This window comes from Lingula anatina, chromosome 10 (genome assembly GCF_051362555.1).
Source record: "Lingula anatina isolate TDL-2025a chromosome 10, LinAna3.0, whole genome shotgun sequence".
NCBI classification, from domain to species: Eukaryota; Metazoa; Brachiopoda; class Lingulata; order Lingulida; family Lingulidae; genus Lingula; species Lingula anatina.
Window position 1 is genome coordinate 5,000,093 of NC_141776.1, and position 17,401 is coordinate 5,017,493.

The 17,401-nt window shown below is 35.7% G+C and overlaps 2 protein-coding genes across 6 annotated transcripts; one reads left to right on the top strand and one right to left on the bottom strand.

Annotated features, from left to right (window-relative positions):
• Positions 1-1,411: 1,411 nt before the first annotated feature.
• On the bottom strand, positions 1,412-15,463 carry LOC106166916 (leucine-rich repeat-containing protein 63). 3 transcript variants are annotated; one of them, XM_086996992.1, is made up of 10 exons: positions 15,359-15,463; positions 5,892-6,591; positions 5,254-5,491; positions 4,802-4,890; positions 4,428-4,513; positions 3,968-4,051; positions 3,257-3,408; positions 2,648-2,731; positions 2,121-2,268; positions 1,412-1,934 (listed from the first exon to the last, which is right to left on the bottom strand). In XM_086996992.1, exons 2-10 carry the CDS (start codon positions 6,574-6,576, stop codon positions 1,635-1,637), a joined length of 1,866 nt encoding a protein of 621 aa, XP_086853118.1. In that variant the 5' UTR covers positions 6,577-6,591; positions 15,359-15,463; the 3' UTR covers positions 1,412-1,634. The 3 variants fall into 3 exon arrangements, with proteins under 3 accessions (XP_086853118.1, XP_086853117.1, XP_086853116.1); XM_086996991.1 differs by lacking the exon at positions 15,359-15,463 and adding an exon at positions 9,958-10,154; XM_086996990.1 differs by lacking the exon at positions 15,359-15,463 and adding an exon at positions 7,111-7,250.
• Positions 7,313-17,368, top strand: LOC106167048 (agmatinase, mitochondrial). 3 transcript variants are annotated; one of them, XM_086996993.1, is made up of 7 exons: positions 7,313-7,546; positions 8,048-8,173; positions 8,422-8,606; positions 12,534-12,734; positions 14,608-14,752; positions 15,626-15,720; positions 16,113-17,368. In XM_086996993.1, the coding sequence occupies exons 1-7, from the start codon at positions 7,360-7,362 to the stop codon at positions 16,215-16,217; spliced, it is 1,044 nt and encodes a 347-aa protein (XP_086853119.1). In that variant the 5' UTR covers positions 7,313-7,359; the 3' UTR covers positions 16,218-17,368. The 3 variants fall into 3 exon arrangements, with proteins under 3 accessions (XP_086853119.1, XP_013401191.2, XP_086853120.1); XM_013545737.2 differs by lacking the exon at positions 12,534-12,734 and adding an exon at positions 9,065-9,265 and having other exon boundaries at positions 7,314-7,546; XM_086996994.1 differs by lacking the exon at positions 12,534-12,734 and having other exon boundaries at positions 7,314-7,546.
• The last annotated feature ends 33 nt before the right edge of the window (positions 17,369-17,401 follow it).

Genomic DNA, 17,401 nt, shown 5'->3' on the forward strand with positions numbered 1-17,401 from the left:
GTATGATCTCGGAGGTCATTCAACCTTGTGTGTACTGAATCTGGATTTTTTCCACTGTCTAGATGTATTGTGAGTCGACAAGACCAGGAGTTACACACAATTGACTAACCTCTGTCAATACCGGGGATTGTTTTTACTAGATATTCAGAGGTATGTCTCTGGCTATTTTTTTTTCTGCTGTGAGACAGCGAGACTATCCGTATGGAAGCAATGTCACCACTCATTTGGCCTGTAGTAAAGGGTAATAGGCCTACATGTAGTTGATTTTTTTTTTCTGTACGATTGCTCACTACCCAATCATTGATTGTCCTATTGATGGTTGCCAATGGCCGCCAACCTGATCACTATTCAGTATTTTTCAAATCCTGGACGTTACTACTAGACCCCCTGCCCCCATTTTCTAAGGCAAAAAAAAAAAAAAAAAAAAAAAAAAAAAAAAAAAAGCTTGCATATATTGCATATATTAATACTAATATAGACTCTACTGTCTGAACATATTGTATTCCCTTCTGATTCTGCGTCGTTAAATATTTGAAAATACTGTGTGTAGAAAGGCATAAAGAAAGGCCTAAATATAAACATATGGTAAAGTCTTAAAACTAGGATTCAGCTGCTGCATAAACTGTCATAATCATAGGTTCGCTGCATGTAATCATGAACCAAAACACTTAATTCATTTATAATATTGTTCCGCTTTTTTTTTTTTGTGTGTGTGCATGATAACGCCCTCTTTTTGTGTTACAAGTCTAAAAATAACACATATTTATCCCTACAACCAGGATAACGGTCCTCATTTAGTGAATAACAACAACATACTTTTTTTCCACTGTCATTTTTTATATTCCTCTGACAAAGGCTTGACGGCAACATAAATTACGTTAAAACGATTTTCTGAGTGACTACTATATGATGCTGTTGAACATTTCAAGATTTTGTATCCCAGTGCAGTGTATATTTATTCCTATATTTTCTACTTATTTCGAGTTCATTTATAACCCTGCCATTTTGTCTTTTCACACGAAGTAGGCCTACACTAAAAATAATATGTCACCGAGTAACTATATATCTTGACTTTTTTTCTGCCAAATGTGTCCATGAAATATAGCACAGGTGTGTCTGTACATAAAAAAGGAAAGCTTTCTCCAGATATACGTGGGCGTCTTCAAGTCACTACATCGCTTTCGGTGGTCTATTCGAATCGAGGAGACCGAAATACACTTTGACATAAGGGGCTTGTTCTCCATCATGGGCCTGAAGTTTTATTTTATTTTATTATTATTTCATTGCAATTCACTTGATTCTCTGCATATCTTTCCCATAGTCCGAAACAGTTCCTCAAAATAACTCGAAATATTTTCCAATTGATGACATTCGTTTCATAGATGAATATGAAAAACAACACTTGTTCAACAATTTTTCTCTCTTTTTAATAAAATGACATTTACATTATGCATCACGAAATAGACGAACCCGCCAGCAGGTTAAAAAATTGAAAGTCTTTAGCTTATATTTTCATCGACAAGATGCGTCTCAGCAGCGTCAATCTGATTTTTAGTTGCATTCGTTTAGAAATCTGTCTTGATTTTGTCGAGATTTTTACATTTACTTTTCCCTTTTTTCAAATCATGCCGGATTCAGGATTCCTCTTGTTCCTGATCACTACCGTAAATCAATTCACTAATCGAATCCGTGCTCTTCAAGAACATGTTGGCGCAATATGGCGAACAAGACACGAACAAAAACGGCAAGTTCTTAATCCCGAAGATCTTGCTCGCTGGACGGATGAGTCGGAGACCCGGGCCGTAAAGGGGCCCGTTACAGCAGTCACACTGGCCCGTGGGCTGGAGAAGTCGCGCCACGGTCTCCGTGAGGTGGTAGGCACGACGGTGGAGCCCCGCATTCATGAACGCCAGGCAGGCAAGGTCGGTCAGTCTCTGAAAATGAACATGAAAGAGAAGGTTTATTTTGAAGAAGTTTCTGAATTAGAATACCTTGGTTATGTATATTTTCAAACATTACTGTACCCACCCTCTCTAAATTTATCAACACATCTGAAATTGCACAAAAATAAATAAATAAGTAAATAAACAATAGTTAAAATAAGATACACTCCCCCTTACCTGAGGCTGGTTCCTGGTGTTTTCCTTCCAAAACAGCGGATGCATGAAATTATTCCGCACTGTGAGATGTTTCAGGTTTTTCAGCTTGAGGGCGCCACTGGGCATAGCTGCCAACTGGTTGCCCTCCACCATCAACTCCCGCAAATTTCTACAATAAAGACGCAATTCTGTGAGACAGGTTGTGAAATATAGACACAATTCCAAGAAAATGGTATCTAGAATATAGACAAAATTCTATGAAACAGGTTTGTGGAATATAGACACAGTGCCATGAAACAGGTTGTGAAATACAGACACAATACCATGAAAAAGCCTTATTTTTTCTCTTGTATAAAGCTGACCAAAAAGTAAACTGTTTATGAAGAAACTGAATTTTTATTTTCTGTTTCTTCATTTTCTTAATTGCTGATTTTTTACCGATGTTATTACTTTCTCTTTCTTTATTTTAACCTAAATTTAAAATCTACATCACATGGGCAGTGATCACACTAATGTACAGTAAAAAAAAGCAACAGTCCTGCACTTACTTTAACCTCCTGATCTCATTGGGTACAAAGCTGAGTCTGTTGTAGGATATGTCCAGATGGTAGAGGCCAGACAGGCTGAACAGACTGGAATAGAGCACACACAGTAATCGTGACCATGAGGTATTACCACCTGCTTCTACCATTATATTAAAGATAATTAATTGGAAATGATTGTGGTAAAATGCTCTTGTGCAAATAAATAAATACATAAAAAAATAGAAAAGACTTAATTTTTTTTTTAATATGTTTGAACATTTTTACTTACAGAACAATATAACTGAACATTTTCCTCTTTACTTTGAATACCATAACATAATCCTTTTAACTTTGTATTTTTATTTGTAAATTCTCTACAACAAATTTTTATGAATTTTAGACTCTAAATATATATGTAAATAAATTATTATCATAATACTTATCATCATCATTATTATTATTATTGGATGAGGTACACAAAATTCCGCAAACACACACGCATAAACACATCTATATGCACAGAGAGAGAGAGAGAGAGAGAGAGAGAGAGAGAGAGAGAGAGAGAGAGAGAGAGAGAGAGAGAGAGAGAGAGAGATCCATGGCACAGCAAAGATGAATGAGTGGCAGTCTCACCTTAAAGGCACTTGAGACAGTAAGTTGAAGGAGATAACAAGCACTTTAAGTTTTGTTAGTTTACAGATATCTGGTGGGATTTCCGTGATTGGATTGTTTCGAAGTTTCAGGGTCTCCAGTTGCTTCAGATCAAAAATCTCGACTGGGAACACCTGAAAGAGAGATATAAAATGTAAAATAATTATAAGTATTATATCTTTGTTATTTATTAAGTCTTATTTTTTAGGATTTACAAACATGTACTGTAACTACATCAATAAATAAGAGACTAAAATACACAGATACAGTAATCCCTACATGATTCAATGGCATATTGCATCTCAGAAGCTTCAAATATATAGTTTTAACAGACCTCTGCCTTCATGTAACAATATCACTACTTGGTGGAGCATTATGCTTCCTAGTTAAAGTCATTGAAGGTTTATAACAAAGATGCATCCCAGACAAAAAAAATGCAAAGGATGTAGCTCAGTAACTCAGTTTTCAAAATTTTCCCATTCCTTTGAATTACTAAATATAATCATTAATTTTGTGATTATCTTGGCCCCCATTCTTAAAGGTTGAGACAGCTTATATACTAAAAGGTATTCTGTATGCCAACAATTGGTCATCTATAATTTTGTAATGTTCTTCATGGTTTTGGGTGTACTATTACATTCAATTTGTTTAGTGTGATAAAAATTAATGAAAACAAGGAAACAATGCACCTACCCTTAGGTCATTAAAAGACAGATTGAGGTAAGTGACAGTAGTCAGCAGGGGTCCAAGGTCTGGAAGCTGGGAAATGAAGTGAGCCTGAAATATATGAGTTTATATTATTATTTTTTATTATTGATAAGATAAATTTAAAAAATGATTTTTGGGGTCAAAATTTCAATATATTCTCATTTGTTCCTTTTTCATTCTTGTAATAATTGCTTTGAAAACATGATGCAATTGAAGGCCCTTTGGCAAAATTTATGATTATACGAGGAAAAAAAAAACACTTGGTAGAACTTAACAGATTCATCACTCAAAAACTTCTCTCAAGGCTCTATTAACACTAACACAAACACCCTCCCCCCCCCAAAATAAAGATCAAAACTTAGTAGAAATACGGAGCAACCATCTGAAACATCATGCCGTCAAAAATGGTACATGTAGCAAATAACAAACAAGAACATAAACCCACCTTTAGACTGAGAGATGTCCCACCATTCATCAGGCAGTCTAATATGGCTAACTCAGAGGGGGTTATAAAACCTTCATCAAACTGAGCTGAAATTTTAAATAATAAATCTTGTTCTAATTTCTTCCATAAGAAACAGGGCACAATGTAAAAATAAAAAGTAACATTAGTATATATGATAATAATAATAGTAAATAAAATGTGTATATTAAATACAATATTTATAGAAGTGCATGCATACCAGCATATACAGAGGGGCATACTGCCATTTACGTATGTAGTATGCACACGCACACTGCTCTCTCTCTCTCTCTCTCTCTCTCTCTCTCTCACACACACACACACACACACACACAAACACACTCTAAAATACTTACAAAATGGAGATCTACTCCTCCCTGTTCCCTGGAAGTATCTGGTTACTCCCGCGTGGAAGATGGCGTCTCTTGCTGGCAGCTCTGTGTCTCTGATTATTAGATAAATTATTACATATCAAGTTTTATACAAATATATATACATAAAATGCTGAATATTGACTCAAGTGTTAAATGTAACAGTGTTAATATAAGCAGATAAGAGTAAATTAAAAAAGCATTGTCAAATACATAATCATTTACTATGCTCAAATTTTAAATATAACTAATTCAATTATTAAGAATAATAATTATATCAATTATAACAATAATTCTATATTTTATAATATACAAAAAGTCATTAGAGTTCAGATATATTCAAAAAGAAAATGTTTTTGTACTCTAATTATCAGTTATACAATCTACATTATTGAAATAAGGTTATAAATCGATAAACAAAATAACAGTTTTCTTACAGTTTAAACTCCCTCTCCCTGCTCTTCCTGACTTCAGAATCATCTTCATACAACAATATCTCCGTGTGTGGTCCGTTCCCCTCCACACCAGTGCCAGGGGTGTACTTCTTCAGTGGTTTTATCACCGTTTTCACATTAGTATTCAGCAGGGATTTCATCTGTTCTTTGATTATAGATGCCATTTCCAGGAGGAGCTGTCTTTGGGGGACTCGCGGGGTTGGTTCTGGTAAGTCTGATTCTGAAAAAGAATTAAATAATAAATATGTAATAAATAAATAATGAATTTTTAAAAAAATAAACAAAAAGCACTGTAATAATGAACCTGATAATCTTGCAGTTTATTAAATGCTATGTCACTTGCTATTTCATACATTTAACTGTTCTTTTTCTTTTCCTTAGAGAGAGAAGGGGGGGGGGGGGAAAGAGAAGAAAAATGGGAAAATTCACAAATAAATTCCTAGTTTAAACTACAACAATCATACTCAATTAAATAAATAGACATAAACATGAACAGCTGTAAATACCTATCTTCTACCTTATCATACATAAACATTGGTTCACAGGAAGGTTTAGGGGTTGGGGGTTACAGATTTTTTCTTTTTACACAATTTGAAAGTTGTTAAAAGACCTTGCCCTACCTGGAGGTTCTACTCTCACAGTGTTAATCTGGGTCTGTCTTGGATTCAGCTTCTCCATGAGCAGTTTAGTCAACCTCTTATAATTATGTCTGGAATACATTGTCTCTTTCACTTCATCCATAGGAATTTTCTCAACCTCGGACATGTGAATAAGGAAATGTTGCAAAGTAAACTCCGGTGGCTGCGTGTATCTTTCATCGTTACTGAAGTCCACAAATAAATTAGAGTCATATTGTAAGGCTGGGTGCCTTTTTGGTGCCCTAGCTGGCAGAGCGTCAGGCCCTCTAGGCTTATACGGCTTTACCAGCGACCGCCCCTGAACTATGGAATGTTGGGCCGTCGATGCCTCACGACTGTCAAGGATATATCGCCTATCCTGACTTACAAAATGTGGTGTCTGTGGGTGGGTTCTATACGAACTAGCTAAAAGTCTTGATGACCTTGACCTAGATTTTGTCTTTGACCTTGACCCACTTTTTCCAGAAGAGGGGTAGTATTCTGAAGGTGCTGGGGAGGCGAGACTTGGCACTACGCTTGGCACTGGGGACAATCTGGCATATTCTTCCTCTATGTGAAGACTTGATCGTTCTGATCTCGGCGTATCTTCCACTACTTCTACTGGTTTTGGCTTTGGTCTAGGTCGCCTAAGAAGCTGCTTGCTTTTCGGCTCTGGTTGGTTTGACATCAGCAAAGGCACATGCTGTAATTGAAATTAAAAGTTTTTCTATGTAGAGAATCAAAGAAAAAGAGAGTAGCTTGCAAACGGAAGGAAAATATATGTATATTAAACACACATAATCAGGAGCAACATAAATGGAGGTTACCAGTAAATGGTCTGACATGTATGGCTTAAGCATAATACACGTCAACAGATCGATCGGTACCGATATTTGAGAGCACCAAGGGCAAGGCATAAGTATACAGCTGAGCACAAGCATAACCCATTTGCAATTTTATTGCATGTCCAGGACCCACTAAGTTAATAAAGTACAGAGTAAAGCTGAGTACGAAGGCTTAACAAACCCAAGTGCATATATAAATAAATTTACAACTTGATTTTCTAAGTACAGTGCAGTTTACGCGCTGATAAAACAATATATTACAGCCTTTGGTCGGTTAAACATATTCGCTTGGGAATGCATCACTTCTGTTTAGGAAAGATTACCATGAAATCTCTGTCAATAGTCAATTAAGCGCATAATTAGCATAAATAACTCACCGTCATAGTGTTTGGTCCTACTGTGGCCGCCATTTTACAGCCGTTGTCATAACAACAAGACATGCCAAGTACAAGATTACTTCTGCATCAGTTTCAGTTCGTTAATTCATATGAAATATTGATTTATCGTAAATATTACTCTCAGGCATAACAACATAACAACACTATTATTATAATCAATTAAAGAGTCTTGTAGCTTATCTTGCATGTGACAGTCATGTGACCAACACCAGCTTGCAACAGACCGCAATGTCTCGTCTTCAGCTGTTGAAGAAGTTCGCGCAAGTTGTAACTTTGCAAGTGCAACAATCGCGAACTTTCCAGGGAAGTGCACAGTGTTTTAGAAAATTCAATGCTCCTCTCTCTGGTAATGATTTAGCTCGGCCAGCGGGCATTGCGTCGATGATGCGTTTGCCCGTACAGGAAACCTCCGAAGGTACTGTACTGTGTTCGGTCTGAATACGTTTACTAACTAGTATGATTTAAATTGTTTTATGTAGTTCTTTGTGCAGGTATGCTAATGGTAATTGTGTTCTAGAAACATACGAAGTGCAAATACTAAGATTAATGTGTCTCGCCATAGTTCAGATCGTATAAAGACTGCGCTACGGCTGTACACTTTGTGGAATGCAAATCAAATGTTGAAAATCAAAACTCCAAGTTTACTAGTATATTATTGAACTAAAATGTGAACTGTCTGTATTATACTTATGATATTAGGATTTTTAAAATTAAAATCAAAGCAGAATTTCAGCAAGTAATTTTACCTGTTATATAATATACTTTTTAAGTTTTTAAGTAAAGTATATTTTAATCAAAATATAATCATATTCATTTTACAGTTTATTATTTATCATATTTAGTTAGTCAGCTACCGGTAGTAAGAAACACCTTAGATTTAAATAGTAAGGGCAAATTTATTTATTTATGTCCTAAGGTTTGGATGTGTGTTTTGTTGGGGTGCCTCTGGATGCAGGGACATCAAATCGGTCTGGGACCAGATTTGGACCACGCCAGATCCGGTCAGAATCCTGTATTATCAGACATGTGAACAATGCCACTGGTATGTGAAATTAACATAGTCTTCACTGTAATAAACCTTTTTGGAGTGATTACTGTTCATAATAAGGATTTGAAATTTCATTTGGTCAGTTTTCTCATTAAGTAATTAAAAGAAAAAATGTGATCATATTTAGTTAAAATTGATGCTTTTTACAGTACTGATAACTCAGTTGAGACAAACAGTAGGCTTTTTGAATTGCATTATTATTATTATTATTATTATTATTATTATTATTATTATACCATCAGGAGCTCAGCCCTTTGATTCAATACAAGTGGCAGATGTTGGAGATGTCTGGATGAATATCTACAACTTACCAGAGGCTTGTAAGAATATAAAAGATGGATTCACAAAGTTGATGAGCACTGGCTGTAAGACTTTGGCAGTGGGAGGAGATCACACCATAACATGGCCTATACTGCAAGCTGTCAAGGTAGGAGAACCCATTTATAGCATTTTTAAATATTTATTTGAAAAATAAAGATTTGTTATACACAGCATTTATATACATGTATAAGATTATCAGTTAAGTTTTCAAATATTTTGCTAAAACTGTATAAAGTTCATTATCTATAAAGTAATGATTTATCTCTAGAATTTTCAAAAATAAAATTTGGAGAATTAATACATTAGTCCCGTAAAATACAGCATTTATAAAGTACTAAAAAATTACTAGAAATTTCACTTACAAGATAATCACTTGAATTTCTAAACAGGACTCCATTAGAGAAAAAAATTAGGGTCTGTTAATATAATTACCTTCTTTTACTATTTTATTCATTTATTACTTTTATTGTATACAGTGATTTGTAACTATGAAAATATAAAAAAGGGATAGATATCATAATCAATTTAGGCAGTTCAAATCTAGTGAGTAATTACTGTATACAGGAAAAGCATGGCCCCGTTGGCTTGATACACGTGGATGCACATGCAGACACGCAAGAAGCAATGCTAGGTGCTCCTATTGCGCATGGTACTCCTTTCAAACGAGCAGCAGATGACGGATGTCTGGACTGCAAGCGCGTGGTGCAGATTGGCCTGCGCGGCACGTGCGGAACGTTACAAGATTACAAGTTTGAAGAGAGCAAGGTGCTGAACTAAGGAATATGATCATTCATTTTTATTTTCAGAGTGCGTAACAACCCAGTCTCTTGGTCAGTTGTTTTGTAATTATACCCAGTTCATTCTGTGTATCCATCATGTGTACCTAGTATCCAGTCTGTGATATCCATGCTATCCATCCATTATCCATCACATACCTATACTTGGTATATATCCAACACATGATATCCATTCTAACTGTGTATCCATTTCATTTTATGTTAATGTCATATGTATCCATGCTACCTATTCTCTCTGTCCATTTTATGCTTTTTACCCTTCATACCAGAGTGTATCTAATTTTACCATGATTGATATACTACCAATTCTTTGTATCCCATATCATGCTATGCATCCATTATATGTACCTACCTATCTGTAACACCCATTTTATGTATCCATTTCATTTTATCCATCCATCCATCCGTCTGTGGTGTACTGTTCTGCATATGGAAATGTAGTGTTTGTATTTAGTGATGTGAGTACGTAGTGTTACCTGTAATTAATTTTTTTATGGTGAATAGTTATACCTGTTGGCACCCTGCTTAAAAGCCCTGCACTTCTCTGCATTTTTGCATTTTTGCATACTTCTACTATCCACCAGACAGACAGAGAAGATACGGGAAAGCCAAGTGTGTTGAACACAAACTAGTACTGCTGCATGCATACTGCTAACTTACCTGCATGTTACTATATAACTCCATCGCATACTGCCGATTCTACAGCTACTGCTGACGCCTACTGCCTATGGATAGAGCTACCACATGTTGCTACAGCGTACCATTATAGTTGAATTCTAAAGCTTTAGCTTTACTGCATGTGATATAAGATTCAGTGTATGCCAGCAGAGGTACTTCCAAGGGAATAAAAAAAAAATATTTGCAAAATCTAATTATGTACTACATAGTTGTTTTCTGTGTTCACCATCATATACATGTATCCAACCTACCCATGTTGCCTGTTCCACACATCTGTATTTTCATGGGCATTGCCATGTTTATTTCCTGTAGGACATGCAATCTCAGGAAGTTTTTCACAATTTTTGATGAAATATACAGGATACACATTTTTGCAGGAGGAAAAGAAAGAGCTACAACTTCAGCTAGATCCAGTTCTTCTATTTTTTTTTTTTTTTTTTTTTTTGATAACTTCTTATTGCCATTTTGTCTTGACGGGGTCTGTGTTTTTGGAGTCATAGTATATAGCAGTGTACCGTTTTTATGTCCAGGAGAAATATGGCCCTGTCGGATTGGTTCACATTGACGCCCACTCTGACACGGGGGAGTCTATGTTAGGGGCGCCTGTTTACCACGGATCTACTTTCCGACGAGCCGTAGAGGACGGGTGCTTGAAAGGAACCCAAGTTGTCCAAATTGGCCTTCGTGGTACTGGGCATTCATTGAAGAGTTTTGATTGGTCAAAACAACAGGTGTTTTGTTTGTGACTTTTCTGCTTTTTTTTGTTTGTTTGAATCGCTTTTTATATGCATTCAGGTGTGAATGATCCAGTAGCGGTTGTGGCCTGCTGCATGCTTGCATGAGTATCTGCTGGTTTGAACTCTCTGACTGAGATCTTATATAATTAATAAAAAGTGCAAACACAATAAAACACTTCCCGGTCACCTCTGGCTAGTGCAAAATATAAAGCTGTAGGGCACATGTTGTATGTTTATTCAGTCACTTATGTTGTTTGTATTTATGAATTGACAAATGGTCATTATTTCATTTTGTGTGATTTTATTTAATATTTTATTTTTAGATTACTTTTATGTTTTTGATTTTATGGTACTTCATAGACTAATCATTTGTTTCGCCTCATTTGATTGGTGGATTGAGCCTAGGTTAACCAGCCACTTTTTTCCAGTAGAAAAACCTTGAGCCATGACCTATGTGGACAAAACACAAAAAAGAAATCAGAAATGCAGACAAATACAAATAAGATAAAGAAAAAACAATTGTGTGTTTTTTACTACTTTACAGTTAACTAAAAATAATTTTGTATGGTCCAGGAAAAGTATGGCCCAGTTGGTTTGGTTCATATTGACGCTCACGCTGACACCAATGAGGGGCTGCTGGGAGCACCTGTCAACCACGGGGCTCCTTTCAGACACGCGGCGGTGGAGGGGTGCCTGGATTATAAGAGAGTTGTACAGATTGGGTTACGAGGGACGGGATATGCAATGGAGGATTATGAATGGGGGAAAAAAGAGGTGGTTTTATAGTCTTCGAATGAGTCTGCTGATGAGTAGGTCCTAGCTGTTTAGAATCCCTGCTGGCAGCACATTTCAAAAGCTAAAGGCATTTCCCCAAACTGTTATTGTGTGCTGGCTTCTGCTAGAATTATGAAAAAAATTAAGGAATGCATTTTTTCTTTAATTCAAGTGATGATTTATATTATCATTCATGATTGTATGTTTTTTTTTTCTTTTAGTGACCCATACGCAGTGTTTTTTCATTGCATGTGTAAGATAAGTTCCTTCCCTTCATTCCACCCATCACTGCATTTGTCAGTCTGTCCTTCTGTATTTGTCTATATTCCTTTCAGTCTGTCTGTCATTTTTGGTTCATGTTGGTCCATGTATCTCCAAGCCACCTTCAGTGTGCTTTAGCATATAACACATACTTTATACTTGACAATGTTCAATAATTTTTTGACATCTTGAACAAAATTCGGGCATGTCATTGCCACTGCATTACCTTGATGTTGTTGCACAGCTAAATAGCTAAGTGGAACAGTCTTGGCAATATATCTGTCTTGCCATTAACTGGATGGGCATAATTATAAAACTAGGCATATTATTTTATAAACTTTAGAAAGTTTTGACTAAAACTTTTAATGTTCGTATGGACCCCATCTCATAATATCCTTTATTTATTTATTAATTAATTTATTTATTTATTTATTAAAATTGATATTTTTTAACCAAATGGATGACCTTGTAGTTAGTGTCTGCAGCCTTCAGAGCGGGGTGATATGGGTTCGACCTACCATCTGATATATCGGGGGGGGGGGGGGGGGGGCTAAAATAGTATACAAAGTTTCACAGTGCCTTTCAACTAGCAGACCCTCCACAGCGTAAAATTAAATGTAGATTCTAAAAATTTCTCTTTGAATCTTGATTTAGATTTCAACCCCTTTGTAATCACACCTCAGAAAGTCAGATTTTTTGTTTTCCAGAACAATGTATGTGAACTTCTATAGAAAAAGCGAAGAGTCCTAACACTGTGACTGCTTAGTATAACTGTCAAACTTCCAGGGGAAACATGGGCCCGTGGGACTTATACACATTGACGCTCACGATGATACAGAAGAAGGCATGATGGGGGCCCCTATTTTCCATGGGTCACCGTTTTATTTAGCCTGCGAGGAGGGTTGTCTCGACACAAAAAGAGTTGTACAGATCGGTTTACGAGGATCAGGGTTTGGGGCCAAGGATTATTCATATGCAAGGAAAAAGGTGGCAAAATTGCTTGTCCATGGATGATTTAAGTTGACTTTACAATTGGCTAACCGCAATTGCACTTTTTTTAACAACACACAAATTAGAATTTTTGGTGTTCTTTCAAAAAAAACTACAACAGAACAGACTTTCATTTCCTAAAATGTAATATTTTAAATATATTTTAATATCTTTTATATTTTTTTGCCACTGTTGAAAATAGATAGAGTGTGCATTGCTTGCCTCTTTGTTACTGTATCAGTAGCATTCCTAGACCTGTAGCCACGTTTGCATACATGCAGCATTTTCAAATGGCGAAGGGAGTACATCTTTCTCTGAAAAAGTGAATCTTTTTATCCCTTAAGCTGAACCACCTTGAGACATGGGATAAAACCTGGATTAAATTTTGATTCAGCCCCTGGAACATTTTGACCAAAATGGTGGTGCTTTTCCCCCAAACACCCCGAAAATCCCCATGTCCATGGTCCTGGTTGCGTGTTCCAAATACAAATGCTTATGAAAAAAATTAGTGAAATGAAAAAATCAAATAGTTTGATCAGAAACACGGTTAGAAATGGTACAGTGAGAAAAAATAATAATATAAAAAGGAAAAAATATTAGAAAAATCCAAATGTGTCTTCAAAAAATACACCAAAGACAGTGCAGAATCTCTTTTGTTGTAGTTGTAGTTTTGTGTGTTGTGCTCGTTTCCCAGTGTTTGACTTCATTACACCCGTCTTCATTACACATTTTTCCAAATCATACTATATGCTTTAGCTTAGGCAGGTACAGCAATTGCCCTGGGTGTCACTAAAAGAGGGGACCACTAAAAGATTTAGGCTTCGTTCACATGCAATGTCTATTTTCTAAATTCTATTTTCTATTTGCGGCATGTCTTATGATCACGGTCTGTGCCCTGAATATCCCGCCGCGTAATTACTGGCAGCGCGAGCCAGTTACTATAAGTTACTATAAGTAACTGGCTCGCGCTGCCAGTAATTACGTGGCGGGATATTCAGGGCACAGACCATGATCATAAGATAGCGCGAATAGAAAAAAGAATTTAGAAAATAGACATTGCATGTGAACGAAGCCTTATTGTAACCTTTTATCATCTATTTGTTCTCTTTTGTCTTCTGTTTGTTTCATTGTCAGTGCTATTCTCTGTAGAAAAAACACCGCTTTACAGATTTCTTCCTTTTGATTGAAATTGGTGTCTTACCTTTACATTGCCTTGGGCTAGTTTCAGAAAAGAACTTAAGACTAAAAAAAAAAAAACAAAAGTATATGTATATTAAATTGAAATGTTAAATAAAATAATAACACTGTATTCTAAAAAGAAAGAAATTCTGACTTATGTTTAGACTAATTGGTACTTTTTTAAAATTATTTTAGTGGACGACTTAATTTTTGACCTTATAGATGACACACAACATTTTTTAGGTATATAAAAGTTATTTTTTTGAAACTGGCCATAAGGTTTTCAATACATGTTGTTCCCTTCTTAATTTCATCTGCTGCCTGCTTTTTATTATGCAGAAAATGCTTTTGTTGCCTTTGATAATTATTCATTCTTATAATTAAAGATTGTCATAATATTAAAAATGTGTTATTAAATGATTTTATATTTGTTCAAGTGAAAAAAAAAAAAAAAAAACATTAGTTTCTTAGTTGGTAAATCCAGTTGATGAATATTTGATTATAATTATTCATTCAAACTTGAGAAGGAAAAATGCAAACATTTAGCATCCAGTGCATAAAACCTTTCATATTAGTGTAAATGTAAATATTTTTCCAATAAAAAATGTAGCATTAGAATTTCAAATAATGCTGTCCATTTATAACTTGAGGCATTATTCCCTGTATATATAAAGAATATTTTATGTTCTAGGGTTTCCGAATAGTCCAGGCACATGAGTGTTGGCACAAGTCACTCGCCCCTCTCATGGAGGAGGTGAGGGAGATGATGGGGGATGGCCCTGTCTACATCAGTTTTGATATTGATGGCATTGACCCTGCCTTTGCTCCTGGGACAGGTGAGAGAGAGAGAGAGAGAGAGAGAGAAGAACAAAAAGAGAGAGAGAGAGAGAGAGAAAGGAACAAAAAAAGAGAGAGATAAAGGAGAGAGAGCAAAAAAAAGAGAGAGAAAGAGAGGGGCAGAGAGAGATAAAGAGAGAAATTAAAGTAGTGAGGCAGAGAGAGAGAGAAATAAATGAGAGAGACTCAGAGAGATCTAGGGGAAAAAGAGGCAAATAGCCTGTCAGTTAGGGAGAGCCATTTTGTGATAAATGACATAAGTTTAAATAACCAATGAAGACAGACAGGTAACAAGAGAGAATGCTGCCTGGTTGTACTGTATTCTTTATTCTTTCTTGAATCAACAAATAACTGTGAAACTAAAAGGAAAATAAATAACAATAATAAATAAATAATAAATATCTCATAAAACAGTCTCATCAAACCAAATTTGTGTGTTACTATACAGTTACATGTGATATTGCTAACACTATTGTGAGACCAAACACTAGTAGCAACTACAGTACATTCTCTAATTTGAAACATGTACATTGTACACTTTTAATCTAACAATAAAGTGTGAATAACATTACTTTAAAACAATATCATAAATGTCACATGCTTACTTTTTTGCTCTCTTCTAAGGTCTCCTAAGCTGAGGTCCTGCCTGTCTCACTTCTTTCAAATGTCTGCCAAATTCAGCACAGAAAATGCTAGCAGGTCATGTGGACTACTTCTCACTTATGCAGATTATAAGTTGAGAGACTGAGATTGTGCTAGTTGTGCTTCTAGTACTGCTGGTGCAATCATTGCACCTACACAACACAATATATTATATTATATTATATTATATTATATTATATTATATTATATTATATTATATTATATTTCAGGCACCCCAGAGATAGCAGGTTTGACCCCAATCCAGGCACTGGAAATCATACGTGGTTGCCGGGGTCTAAACGTTGTGGGGGGAGACTTAGTAGAGGTGAGATCTCGTGGGGGGATATCCAGATGACAGGGATTTAATGTGTAAATACGTCATGAAATGTGCTACCTGTATTAACAAAACACTTGCTGATCCCAGATGCTGCAGTTACATGTGTGCGTGTGATTGATTGTGTGTGTGTGTGTGTTTAGCGGGGGGGGAGGGGGGGGGGGGTAATGTTTCAATCCCTTAACTGCTGTGCTGGACATATATTAAGTAGTTACTGCAGACAAGGTAATTGTAATGGGAGGTCACAAGGATTATCAGTGGTTCATTCTGCTTCATTTGATGTACGTGGGAGAAGCTTGGAGGGGACTTGTGGTCTGCTGTACCCCATCTCCCCTTGATCAGGCAAGTTAATTGTAACTGAAACTTCCTTCTTTCTTCTCTAGGTGTCACCACCTTATGATACAACAGGCAATACAGCCTTACTGGCAGCTAATCTGCTGTTTGAGATGCTCTGTGTGTTCCCTGGTGTGAAGTATGCTGATGTATAGACACTACTGACTGCAGTTTTTTTTTCCACCTGGGACACAGGAATCATTCCCAGACCTATCGTACTAACTGTGGATCAATCTATCTCCAGGAGGATTATCGCTAAATTGTAATCAACTTAAGTGGCTTAGCTGTCTGTCATGCCTACTGAAGCTGTTAAGGAGTAATTAAGTATTGTTTAGCAGATTTAGTAGGTGTGTAAAACATCCAAGCCGCTTAAGCTGAAAGCAGTTTAGCAAGAACTTGGAGATGGATCGATCCTGTTAGATTGATCTAGGTATGAGAAGTCAGCCATAGACAAGCAAGGGTATATTTTAGTTAGTAGTTGTTATTTTTTTAAATCTTATTAATCTTCTAACATTTTGTAAACTGGTGCCATTTCTGCTGCAGGGTTTGTCATGTCTGGACTTAAAACTAAAGTTCTTTTCTGAAACTTTCAGGGAGCCTGTTAAAATAATAATTCTCAGGAAAAAACATTTCCATTTTGTGTGCATACAGCCAAAGGAAAACCAAAATTGTATTGCATTCTAGTCTGTGTTAAGACAACAAGATACCTTAGGAAATGACCCAAAGAAAAACAACCGAAGTTGACTAACTTTGTTTACTACCAAAGCAACAAATGTATAGTATTACACATGTATCATATATGAAACCATGTTCCAAATGTATTTATTTATTTTCTTACTTATTTATTTATTTAATATGTATTTTTTTTTACTAATTATGTTTAAAATACATGTGGACTCTACATAAAATGGATGCCTAATCATGATGGATAAAAAACATAACACATGCTGTTTTTAATATTAAATTTATTCCAAGCATTTTATAAAATGTGAAACAATGTATTAACAAAACAGTCAAGTGAGTACTGCTGTCAAATTTTATTTGTATATTTTAATTGCGTATAAAATTATAGAAAAAATTTGATGAAAAGTACTTGCACGTCAATTGCACATCAAGTTGGAAGCAATGAAACAGTTGATATTGTTTTCAAAATTATGTATTCTCCAGTTTAGTAAGGAGATTTTTATATTATAAAAATAGGCAATAGGCGGGATATTGTTTAAAATATTGTTTATAATACAAAGCTGCAACTGCCCATGTGGGATTATGTACTCAAACATGCAATAAAATAACATAGCTGTTACCATCAGGTATTTGTGTCTTTTCTTCATACATGCTT